The sequence below is a fragment of the Lutjanus erythropterus genome, chromosome 19 (genome assembly GCF_056507025.1).
Source record: "Lutjanus erythropterus isolate fLutEry1 chromosome 19, fLutEry1.hap2, whole genome shotgun sequence".
NCBI classification, from domain to species: Eukaryota; Metazoa; Chordata; class Actinopteri; order Lutjaniformes; family Lutjanidae; genus Lutjanus; species Lutjanus erythropterus.
Window position 1 is genome coordinate 28930103 of NC_139335.1, and position 13507 is coordinate 28943609.

General features: G+C 39.4%; 1 protein-coding gene across 2 annotated transcripts; it reads right to left on the minus strand.

The window, feature by feature from the left end:
- Positions 1 to 3121: 3121 nt before the first annotated feature.
- On the minus strand, positions 3122 to 9794 carry LOC146310057 (somatostatin receptor type 5-like). Of its 2 annotated transcripts, XM_084743756.1 has the most exons (4): positions 9594 to 9794; positions 5757 to 6456; positions 5270 to 5674; positions 3122 to 3721 (listed from the first exon to the last, which is right to left on the minus strand). In XM_084743756.1, exons 2-4 carry the CDS (start codon positions 6438 to 6440, stop codon positions 3638 to 3640), a joined length of 1173 nt encoding a protein of 390 aa, XP_084599882.1. In that variant the 5' UTR covers positions 6441 to 6456; positions 9594 to 9794; the 3' UTR covers positions 3122 to 3637. The 2 variants fall into 2 exon arrangements, with proteins under 2 accessions (XP_084599882.1, XP_084599883.1); XM_084743757.1 differs by lacking the exon at positions 9594 to 9794 and having other exon boundaries at positions 5757 to 6473.
- Between the last annotated feature and the right edge of the window lie 3713 nt (positions 9795 to 13507).

A 13507-nucleotide genomic window follows, 5' to 3' on the forward strand; every position in this document is an offset into this window, starting at 1 on the left:
CTCAAATGTCTAGTTTAGTTTCATGTCACAGAGAAGTAAAGAAATCAGAACATATTCACATCTGAAAAGCTGAAATCAGAAAATTCTTTTTCTTGAAAAATGACTCAAACTGATTAATAAATCATCAGAATAGTGGCTGATTAATTTAATCATTGACAACTAATCGATCGATAGCTGCAGCTCTGCTTGTTTTTCAGGGTAGAATTGAAAAAAAATCCATATTAAAAGAATTTGCATTCCTCACTGTGTTTTGATATGGTTGCATTTATTAAAGTAACAGTGAAATAGTTGCTTGATCATTAAGATGGGACATAATAAACAAACAAACAAACAAAACCCAACCACCATTAACAGCAAATGAAAAGTCAGCTTGGAGAGAAACTTCGAACTTCCCCCCTTCACTCTGATGAGAGCTTTTCAGACTTTTATGTAAATTGTTATTTTCGCTGCAAGCCATTGTTCTAAAGTCGTGTCACATAATACACCCGAACCTGTTTCAATGACCTGCCCTGAGGAAAACAAAAGATGCTTCTTCTTCATGTCCCCTCTGCTTTTGCAATAAAACCAGTTTAACACCATTTATACAAATCCCAGATATGAAATTGGTTCATGTGGAGAGACATTAACATTCAAGCGTAAAGCTGCCACTGTTCTCTTTCGACTGGAAATAACGATAAAGTGCTTCAGTCTGACACATAAATCTGCCATAACATTGATAAATCACAGCAACAATAAACATCAACATTCTGTTTATGGGATGGATGTACACATAACAGCCCTGTTTCATGCAGGCACATATCAGCAGCCCTCTGTAGTTTTAATGCAGGGTGAACATGCAAAGCAGACTTGATCATTTATTAATATTCATGAAGGCTAATTTAACAGAGCAACTAAGTTAACAGTTGTTAAAAGTGTGGGGACATCAGAAAACTCAACTTGAAATGACCAATTCATTTAAAATTCACAGTGTTTCTAGCAGAAATAAATCCCTTGTCTCCTGTGAGGTATCCACGTCTCCACAGGTCCGTCAAGGTTACAAGATGGAGAAGCTATAGTGTTGTCCAGAAACTTCCGAATAATGTCGGCATCAAATGTCAAAGCTGATAGTCTGGCAGGGTATGGTAACGTGTGCTGCAGGGGTCACCGTGATGGCGTCCACTCCAACATGAGAAAGCAGAGATAAATCCACGAGAGATCGATACACAGCTGTACTATTTCAAGGCATTTTTCACAGCTCGGAACATTGAAGTCAAGACGTCACAAAAGGCTTATCAAAGTCAGCAGGCCAAAAGATAAATAATCGCTATGATCAGTAGGTGATTTGTTAATATAGTTATCTCCACCAGGCGTGGACGAGGGGATCATGTGATAGAGGTTGGGTACCCAATGGGTGACCCTCAAAAATGTTGTGGAACAGGTAAAAAAATAAATTCATGTTCAGGTGCAGGCACGGGTAAATATTACTTTGACCCCACATCCTGCCAAACAATGTTTGATCTGATAGCTGATAGGCTAGCTGATTGCTAAAACTGATGTTATAAATGCAAAATTAGCCAGAAAAAGACACCAAATTGTGGACAATACATCATCTGAGGCCAAGTCGGACATTTGGGAGGATTATGGTTCACTCAAAGACTGACAATAAACACATAAAATTACCTGTTCCATAATGACTCACATGGTAAATTCAGCAAAATGCACATTTCCACAGCACTAATTCAGTTTTTCTATTGCCCTGAGTTTCTCTTAGTCAAGGAACAATACACGAGCAATACACATATTTGCTTCCTACCTGAAGGTTAGATGAGAAGACTGATACCACTCTAATATAGATATGCTAATTAAAGTCTCAGTAAAATGGAAGCTGGAACTTCTTCAGCTTCAGTAATGTGAGGTATGTGATTGGATAAGTTTATATAACATTTATATAACTGTCCCCAAGTTCAAGATGAGTAATCAAAAACTATTTTTATGTTTTAGAAGGAAAGAGAAGAGATGAATTTGGATTTTTGACACATAGCATAATCAATGCATGCACACTGGATCAGAGAATCTATTTCATTTCATTTCATTGCAACAGACCAAAGGTCCGTAACCTTAGCTTAGCATAAGGACTGGAAACACGGGGAAATTGGTAGCCCAGTGTTTCCCAACCCTGGTCATCAAGGCACATTGTCCTGCATGTTTTAGATGTTTCCCTGCTCCAACACACCTGATTCAAATGATCAGGTTGTTATCAGGCTTCTGCAGAGGCTAGATGATGAGCTGATCATGTGAATCTGGTGTGTTGGAGCAGGGAAATATCTAAAACATGCAGGGCAGTGTGCCTTGAGGACCAGGGTTGGGAAACACTGTGGTAGCCTGTCCCTGTCCAAAGGTGACAAAATTTCCCTATGAGCATCTCTTAAGCTCACTAATTGACCCCTCCTAAGTCCCACCCGTTTTGACCCTGTGCTCCAATGAGAGTTCAGCAAATTTGGTACCTTTGTCAACATTTTCCTTCCCTGTTTCTTGTACTAAGATATGTGTGAGGCTGGAGTATGTTCAAAATGAAACCAAATTATGAAAATAAAAGACGTTGTTAGGGGACCTGTAAAAATAACACATATTCACATCTTAACTGAAATGAATATTAGCATAACAATAACTAACTAATTGAGCTAATTGACACTAATCATTGGCTAGCTAGCTAGCATTAAGCTAACATTAGCTAACTTAGGATGTGACCTTATATGTCCCTTTTACAAGAAAAGGAGGAAGTTGACTGCGGTACCAAATTTGTTCAGTTGTTACTGGAACACAGCAAAAAGGGAAAGGCTTAAGACTGAACACAGTTCTATCTCTAGTTAATCCGTGCAAAAGACAAAGTATAAAAACAAGAATTAGCTATTTTATCAGAGGTTATTGTTATTGTTAGGTTTTTGTTACTTTTAGACAGAACCAGGCTAGTTGTGTCCCCGTATTCAGTCGTCATGCTAAGCTATGTTATCTATTACATTTAACAGACAGATATGAGAGAGGTATCAATCTTCTCATGTCATTCTATGCAAGATTGCTAATAAGCACATTTTCAAAAAATGTCACACTATGATATCAACACGTCCTGCATGCTGTGAAATGTACATTACACTGAATTTATGAAGATGACAGGTAAACATAGAGGAAGTGTTGAGTTTGCAGTTAATAGCAAAAAGCATCAGCAGCAAATAAAACAAAAGGTGATCAGAAAATAAAGTTTCTTACTGAAACAGGATCACATAAACAGAAATTAGAGGGAAAAAAATGTTTCTCCACTCACAGCGTGTTTCAAATTAAATGTCTAAATAAAGTTATTTGACAGTTTACACCAAGTCTCATTACTGTGTATTGTACTGAGATCCTACATCATTACACGAACTAATGCTTTGTACAATGCAGCCTACCTAGTTAAAGTACAAAGACATAGAGAACAAAAGAAAATGCCAAGCTCTGTGGTGAATGCTGTGTGGAGTCTTCTTTCACTACTTTGTTCCTCTGGTCCTCCCCACAAATGTCCCAGTGAGAGAGGCGGGATCAGCAATAAAGACAGTAAATATCAGTCAATGCAATGTCCAGAAGTGTAGTGGTCCACTAGTACATTGTGGGTCAGTTTGAAAACTCATAGTGATGGCTGGCCATTCACCACTACTTTTGAGGCAGAAGGCTCGCTGTCATCGTCCCCAATAATCTCCACGTCGACGGACTGTTGAAACAATACCACAGAGACACAGACACAGAGATTAGGGAAACAATAAGACAAGCTTAACTACAGAAAACGCTATTGTTATAGTTGAGGGTTAATCTCTGGAAGCCAAGAAAGGGAGACTTTGGTGAGACAGTACCCTGGGCGCTCTCATCGTGCTTGTGCACATGCAGAAGTCTGGAAACAGAAGTAAGAGGACACCGCAATTTCTACGATTTGTCTAAGAAGTCGATTGTGGAAGCGTTAGATCAATTCAATTTAAATCAATTCCCAGATTGTTTGCCATATAAATTTATATAGAGCAGGATAATCATGTTCCCAACCTCCTTTCTATGGTATAACATTAAAATATTGCCTTCTGGCTTGGCTTGGAGTTAGGCTTGGACCGGAAAGTCGGCCTAAATAACTGGGCCTTTTGGCACTTTTGGCCAAGTTGTGCCTGTCAGGGGGCTGTGGTGATGTTTTGCCGATGGAAGCCAACCCATTCTCCCCCTCAAACAAGTGTTTGTACTTTCAGGTATCTGCTTTATTTCATTTACTGCTTTATATGTTAAAGCAGCTATATAGGAGTCGGGCTATATTCAGGCTCTACTCAAAATTTCAAGCCTGTTTACAGAAATATTTATTAATTTTCTTCCAATTATTTAACATTTGAATTTATTTGATAGAGACAGCTACGGACAATGCCACCCTCCATCACCTATGGTTGTCGACCACTGATGAGTTTCTTAGGTGGTCAACACACAAGTTCCATTCTGTTTTTGACTTGTGGGAGAGAAAATAAGGATAGGCTATTGTTGCTGGTCATTGCACTACCACTATGTCTCCATGTCCTGTTTATTATTTCATTAATTAACCTGCCTAGTTAAGCAAACACTCAATTAAATTGCTTGAGGAGTTCATTTTGTGTGTTCATTTTCAACTGGTTTCCGTCAATCATGCCACTGTTATTTGTGCTATTATTTTCTTAGCTTAGCTTCGTCATATAGCTAGTCGGCTAACTTTCTTCAAACTTAAGAACCAAACACAAGTAACTAAGTTTTGATGATGACGATTTCATCATCCAAGGCAGGTATCACTGTAGACATCATCATATGCCAATTCCGTTGACTTCACCCAACCATCGTTCCAGTGCAGAGTATGAAACTCTTGTGTTGCACAGAGAGTTTAAAGCTATTGCTAATTTTCAGTTGTTGTCTCTAGTTGGGTTTTTACATGTATGCCTATAGCGTATATAAAATATACAACCATAAACTTTTAAAAGACCAGTGTGTAGGATTTAGTAGACCATTGTAGAAGAGGACCTGTTCCCACTGTAGATAAAAATGGCTTACTTAACAAAAAAAATAAAACATGAGTCTTATTTTCAGATGATTATACAATAGTGAAACATACCTATGAATAAATTATTCCATTTCTGCCATATTCCTCCAAATATGCCCTGCAAATGTTACACACCTGGACCTTTAAATGCACCAGAAGTTTTAAACTATGTCTGGTGCAAAATGTTAGAGGATATGTGAAATTACATGACTGTTTGTGCAATACCTGAATGCTCTGCATCTGTCCATTCTGTGTGTGATTTCTTGGTGTGAAAATAGGGTGCTGGTTTTCCGTCGGTGCCTTCTGTCTACCACCCATCTTGTCTGTAGTGCCAACGCCATTTGGTTTGTGGATGCAGAGCACCTTCTGGAAGCTCTTCTTGAAGTTGTCAGAGAGGAAGCCGTAGAGGAACGGGTTGGCACAGGAGTTGACGTAGGTGAGGATGACCAGGAAGAAGTAGATGGTGGTGTTGTTCTCGGGGATGATGTGGATCAGGTTGACAATGTTGGTGGTGAAGAAGGGCAGCCAGCAAAGCACAAACACCAACACGATGATCACCACCATGCGTGTCACCTTACGCTCCGACTTACGCCGCTTAGTCACACCTACACGCACACCCGCCGACCTCACCTGAAAGTGAGATGGTGGATTAAAATATTAGTGTGAGTGCTGATCTGAACAAAAACTGAATTGGACAATTTTGTCTCATTACCTTGATGACAATGAGCAGGTAGCAGAGGCAGATAACAACCAGAGGACCAAAGAAGCTCAGGATGGAGGTGTAGAGGATGAAGACGATGGACCACAGTTCCTGCGGCTGAGGCCAGGTTATGTTGCAGGTGTTGAAATCCTCCTGTACATTTGCGTAGATCGTGACCGGCAGCACGATCAGGAAGGACACAATCCACACCATGGTATTGAAAACCTTGGCCACCTGTGGCTTCCGCCATTTGGCACTGCGGATAGGATGAACCACAGCCAGGTAGCGGTCGATGCTCATCACTGTCAAGCAAAAGGTGGAGGCAAACTGGCTCATGGCGTCAGCAGTCATGCACACCTTGCAGAAGAAACCCCCATATGGCCAGTAGGACAGCACACTATTAGTCCCCAGGAAGGGAATTCCCAGGATGTACAGTTCGTCTGCCAAGGCCAAATTGAGGATGTACATGTTGGTTACTGTCTTCATCTTGGCATAGCGAACCACCACATAGATTACCAGCGTGTTACCCAGAAGACCCACAATGAAGACGATGGTGTAGACGACTGCAGTGACCACATCGAAGGGCATTGGTGCGGCTACATCTGAGAGGTTGTTGGAGAGGGTGTAGCTGGGGTAGGACTTGGTAGAAGACATGCTGACATTCTCAGATATTGATGTCAAGTTGTTGCCATCCATGTTGAAGGAGGGAGTGCTGGATTACAGTACGAAAAACCTCATGAGAGAAGACAGACACAAATTTACACTCAACAAAATAAAAATGCTTTTGCTTTTGCTCCAATTTATAATTGAAGTAAAAGATCTAAGACTTCTTATTTGCACATAAAAGGTGCATTTTTCTCAGACTTAGTGAGCAATTCTCCTTTGTCGAGATAATCAATCAACCTGTCAGGTGTGGTGTACAGCTAATCAAAAAGCTTGATTATTTCACTGGTGTGCCTTGGACTGGTCAAAGGCCACATTTATTAGGAACTGAACTCTGGCTATAGGGCGACAGATGCCAAATTTATTTCCCAGGAGAGCAAAGTCATGACCCACTCTACTCTACCTAGCTTAACCTGATGTACCAATGGATGTAAATACCAATGGAGTAAATGACGTGTGCTGATTGTGCCTGTAGATCAGCATGAATCAGAAAAGAGCCTCAGTGATAGTGGAACTAAAGTTTTTACTGTGGAAAAAATATGTCCTTCCCATCAATCACCTATTTTTAGAGTGGAGTCTGGTCTGACAATACCAAAACAGCAAAATAAATTGTCTTACTTCTATAAAAAGTGACGGATTTCAGGAGTACATTATCTGAACTTTCAATAGGATACTTGCATATATCAGGTCTGTCCACCTTGATGGAGGCACACTGAAAGGACCCCTATGTTTTTTTTTTTTGTTTTGTTTTTTTTCACTTCATAACATCTGTCCAGGGACTACAGATGAAAAATAACCCCCTGCCTCCTAACTCTGACACATTTACACTAATGTTTATAAGTGCACAATGTTGAATAACCCAATCAAATCAAATCAAATCAAATACAATAAACAAATTTGTGGAAAGAAATAAACCTTTTGTGTGTACTTCAACTCATCAAAAATGGAAGAAAAAACAAAAGTGTTGCACTGTACCATTATTATATGGGATACTTTATGTTTTGTCTGCCTTTTGCACGATACACATTCACAATAACACGTGGGGACTCTGTGGGAAAGATGCCCATGTTGAACAGGGGAGAAGAAAAACTTTCCACTGAATTGTCTGGGCATGTCGCCAAGGCGCCGTTGCTCTTAAGCTGCACTTTAGAAGAAGATGCCATTAGTTAAACAGGTTCCAATATTGTCACTACCATTAGATAAAATGTCCATAATGGGGGAACAGAGACAGAAACAGAAGACCTGCAGCCAAGTGGCAAGTAGCCCACACCCTTAAGAGGTAGAGTACTACAGTGACAAATGTACAAGATGTCAACAGAAGACAAAAGTTATTAAATTCATAGAACAGTACAATTCTTATGTGTAAAATGCGTATTAATTCTGGTATTTAATGATGTTCTAATGCTATATTTCAAAATGTGATGGTATGTGTGTTGAGAATTAATTAAGATTCTACAGGAGGGAATGAGAAAGACTTTACTGCATGATGATACGCATGTTTGCTGTGACTTTGCTCTTCTGCATCCATGTATTCACACAGCTTCTGATAAAAGCAGATTTTAGCTAAAGCTGAGAAAATGTAAAGCAACAGAACAGGCAGCATGACATTTTGTTTTATGGAAATGTAAAGTGTTACATTTGTCTTATAGAGTACATTGAAATCTAAACATTTTTTATTTGATGGAGGTAAAACAATTTATTTTCTATAGATAATTCTGCACTTCAGTCTATAAGGACTGGAAAGATGAGAGCCAGACTGATATATTGATTTAATGACGCTATCAGCTTAACGTTGGCTTATTGCAGCTATGTTGGTATCGGCAAATATTTTCCAGAATTCATCAATTTGAAAACTTTTTTTGAGCATCGTGGGCAGCATTTCTTCTTTTTTTGTATATTTCACCCTTTCTCATTCAAGTTTAGATATGTATTGTTCTATTTGTCCTTTTATAAGTTTTAAAAAATACTGGTGAAAATTTACGGTTTCAGTGATCTGATGTCACAATCAAGTTTACTCTTAAACTGTAAAATATCCTGCCTCCATTACATGCGTTTGTCACAAGTGTTTGATAACCACATTTGTGTGACCATTGCAATATTAGCTGATATATCAATAGAAGAATGTTTTTACTCCCTAATATCTTTATGAGCATTAGTACCAAAAATCCAGTATTGGCCAGGCTCTATCGATGATACCTTAATTATAGGGCACGACTGATACTGGGTTTCTGAGGATGATACTGATACTGATATTAGGGAGTAAAAAAATTACAATATAAATATATCGGCCAATATCCTTAGTAAAGAATATACCTAATACAGAATATATACATAAATACATTTTTGATAAAGCTATGTCATGGGGGGGGGGGGGGTATTTTACAGTTTAAGAAAATAAATAATAATAATATAATTTAAATGTACAATATAATACTGTGATAATAATCTGGGCACTAAGACAGTAAACTTTCACTGATTTTAATAGTCTAATTATAAGTAAAATAATATAAAAACAATCTACATTATGCTCAGTCAAAAAAAAAAAACGTACAGGCAATATCGGGCAATAATACTGGTCAACTGATATATCGGTCAGATTCTAATCATGAGTGCATCAAACAGATTCAACAGTGTTTTGTGTGGGATGTCAAGGTCGTGAGGGTCTAATTTATTCCACAGTGCATTCATGAGGACTGACAGTAAAGGCACCTTGATCATGAATTCATGCTGTCCTGGTGACAGTGGCCAGCAGCCGCCTTCATGTCCTCACCTGCTGACCTAAAATAATAATAGTAATCTCTAACTGTCAGCTGCAACCCGGGGCAGTGAAAACGTGTTGCACAAATAAAAGGTGTGACGTGCAGATTCACTGAACCGCGCCTCAAAACACGGGAGTGACGCGCAGCCCGCAGCGCGCTGTTGAAAACACAAACACGAGCTGCAAGAGGCTTGACATTTTTGCCCAACAAACTAGAACACCTACAGCCCACAGTAATAACAGCCGTTTGAAGCGTTCACACGCAAGCGTTTAATAAATAAAACTTTAAGGCTCCAAAACAACATGGATAAATGACTAAAATTAAATGTGATAAAATAACTGTTCTTTAGAGCCATATATTTATCAAAATAGCAAGAATTTAACTGTCACTTAATTTTTATTGTTTTCATTCTATAAATTCAGCCTACCTGTGTGCTCCTGTGCGCTCTAACCTCTCCACTGGTGCGCGTCTCCTGCAGGATTCATGTGCTTTTGGAGAAGTGCTCTTTCTCTGAGGTCAGAATCAGCTCTCTCGCTCTCTTCCCTCGTCGCTTGAAAGAGAAACCACCTCACACTTGATTTTTCATCTTGAGGCATCGTCTTGATGTCAGCACGTTCAGAATTCCATCGTCAAAACCAGCACAGGAATTTCTGCTCTGAGCGTTGAGAAAGGCGCTCCTGAGCTGATGAGGAGTCACTCACAGGGTCAAGTTGTGCCCAAACGCACTGCTGGTATTTATGTGGAAAACGTCAGCACGTGTTTGGATGTGAAAGTCCCACCCATCACCTCACAGTCAAGGCCAGTTGGTGGAGTGGAAGCTTACAATGTACATTTTTCTTTTATTTTCAGTGCAGGAGAGGCTTTTATACAGGGCTGGTCTAAGCCTTTTTGGGGCCTGAAGTAGAATTTGACTTGAGGGGGCCCCCACAGCCTCAGTGCCACCAGTGTCCATGTCAACCCTCCCGATTTTTTTTCCAGGAGACTCCTGTTCTTCCACTGCTCTCTCCCCATTTCCTCTCAGGATTACAATTCTCCTGTTTTTCTCAAAATTTATGAACATTTTCACACCTTTTTTCCTTTTCATTATCACAAGCTGTTTCTGTCAGCATGTTTAAGTCTACTGTTTCCTCCGGACAGCAACAAGAAGAATTCCTGTTTTTAAGGAAAGTTAATGAAGGAACTTGGCGTGCATTTTGTAACTTCCATATCAGTTTTCATCTAGGGGCAGTGCAAAAAAATAAATGAATGACAGATTTAAAAGAAAGAAATTAAAAATCCCTGTTTATGTGACATTACCACAGCATTTTCCTGTAAACTTCACAAAAGACGTGGTCTGTGCAAAGCTAACAAAGCTAATTAGCAGCTACAAGTAATTGTGATCCATTATCTGATTACATCTGTTACTCTACCCACGGCTTACAGCTCCAAAACAGCGTCTAAAAGACCCCTGCTTTTAGGCTAATTTATTATCATCTTTAACCTGACTCATAGCAGCTAACTAGCCAGCTCACTTTCACAACACGCCCCTCTTGACATCCGTCACACAGGCTGCCCACAACAATACCTTCCTTAAAGGAGAGGGCTCAGCCGGTAACACACAGGTCTGGTGGGTGCATAATTCAAATCCATCAAGATTTGCTGAAAATGTCAACAGTACATGTAGCATCACTCACTGTGTAGTAAAATGGTCCCTGTCAGTGCAGGGGAGTTTCCAGACTTTTTTTATTCAGGTGGCACAAGTGCAAGGGTGGCATGAAGCATGTGTGAGTGCACGCACATACACGTGCATATACACAAGTTGGATAAGCATTAATTTAATTTCCCATATCCTCTTGCTTGGATAGTCAGAAATAAATTGTACTTCCATTCTAGCCCCATCATCAACATTCCACTGATGAAGAACTGTTTTATTTTTATTAATTTATTTGTTCTTTATTAATTCTGCTGTTTGCTGTATATAGTGTTTTGTGTATGGTTCTTGTTTTTGGAATGGAAGGAAACTATTAGAATTTATTATATCACCCAATGTTGAAAAATGATCCATAAGGTAAATTAAACTTGCAAAGCTGCATACAAAAGAAAACAATGCAGATTTATAAATAATCGTTCAACAGTTGGTTCAGCTCAGGCCCTGCCTCTCACTGGACGGATAGCCAATCATACTTGAGGATAATGGGCTGGCAACTGGGATGGCCAATCAGATTTCAGGGGTGGCTAATGCCCCCCCATGTGCCCCTGAAAACACCCCTGTGTCAGTGATATACCGTTATATCAAGCTGAATAGCCTAAAAAGATCTAAATATTGTTTTTTTCATATCGCCCAACCCTATAGCCAGCTAGCTTCAGTCTGGTATGTTTTTACTCTTTTATGGTTTGTTAAGTCAAAAGACAGGTCTGGTGTTAATTTGCAAAATAGTATTCAAAGTAACAGGCCTTCACTGTGTGCATAAGGCAGCTGGAAGATATTAAACCAGTCAGTTGCTCGCCAGTCTATTTTGTATGATTACCACTGACAATAATATATCACAAAAAACATTTCAAGCTCTCTTGGGGGCCCTCTGGTGGCCAAAGGGACTCTAAGCAGGCACTTAGTTCGTTTATGCCTCTGGCCAGCTCTGCTTTTAGAGCCAGCCTTTCAGTCGTTCATAAAGTGATACTAACTTGTGAGACAGGGAGAGAGACAAGGAGAGGGATGGAGCAATGCCCAGACTCAGCCTGGGGAATAAATCACCTTGATGGGGGCCCGGGGCACCTGAGACGGAGAGAAAAAGAAATTAGGCTGAGATGAAGCAACAGTGGAAGGAGTGGGGAGATGAGATTGCATGTTGAGGGATAGATTTGATGGTAATTGTCTGGGAAAGCTGCCTGCTTTTAAGCCATTAGCTTCATGTTTGTTGTCATCCAGGTCAGTGTAGCGTTAACAAGTGGCTGCCACACACACACACACACACACACACACACACACACACACACACACGAACACACACACACACACATACAAAACAAATGCCCCAGTCATGTGTGTTTTTGGCCAGGCTAAGGAACAGGTGAAGACAGGAGTGCTGGTGTGCCTGTGCAGATTTAGGGAGTAACAGATTACAGTAACAGGATTACATAATTAAGATATTAAAAAAAGGTACTGCATTACACTTACAGACAAAAAGATGTAATCAGATTACCAAGACATTTAGTAAAATTATTACCAGGATTACAATTTTGAAATACATTTTAAACTAAAGAATGATACATGCACACTGTGCACACTTCACAGTCTCACAACATCACTCTGGTCTCAGTGACACCTGCTAATCTTGCAGTGAATTCATCATCATGGCCTCTAGTGAAATGAAATGCTTCACTGGGTGGAAATTTTAGCCATAATTTTGTCTTTAAATCAGAAACATCACAGTTACAGTGCCCCTTTTGTCTTCAGCTGTGAAAGTACCGTCAACTCAACATCGAATTAACAGACAAGATAAGACCATCCGCCAACTTTAGCTACACAAACCAACTTCTAACTTCAGCTACACAGAACAACTGCTGATGTTAGTTGCACAAAAATCCAGTTAGCTAGTTAAGCTGTCCATGGAGTTAGTTATGCAGATCAACCATTAACATTAGCAAGGGAACTATTTGCTCCACAAACCAAATGGTAATGTTAGCTACAACCGTTAAGATTAGCTACACAAACCAACTGCTAACAGTGGCTACACAGAACAACTGCTACATTTTAATGTTAATAATCTAAATAAGGGAAGGAATATCCTGACAAACAACTAAAAAAAATCAATGATGAACATTAAAGGGATAGTTAACCCAAAAATTAAAGATCATTTTTTAAAATATGGTGATGGGGAGGCCTTTTCAAATGGAAAAAAAAATGCTAAGGATCTACACTGAAGATTCAGACTAAAAACATGGTGAAAGTTAAGTATTTGAACTTATCTTAGCATGTTGGGACTTTAGGAGACTTGGATTACACCAGACAAGCAGTATGGAAGCATTTTAGATATTTATTTTTTGGTTCTTTTTTTTGCATTTCCACTTGAAATTGAAACTGGACTGAAACTCCAGCAGTGTTTTGTGGACTGAAAAACTAAACCTGACCTTCAGTCACCATGAGGCTGAGTAGATTATGACTGAACTTTCATTTTTGGATGATCTGTCCCTTTAAACATTATACTAGGCTAAACAATTTGACCACATTTGCTATTAGAGTAATCCAAAAGTAACAGAAAGTAATCAAGTTACATTACTATAATATTGTTAGGTTACTGACTACAACAATTAGTAATTGTATCAGAGCACATTGTTAAAGTAATCCTGCCCTCCTGTGTGTGA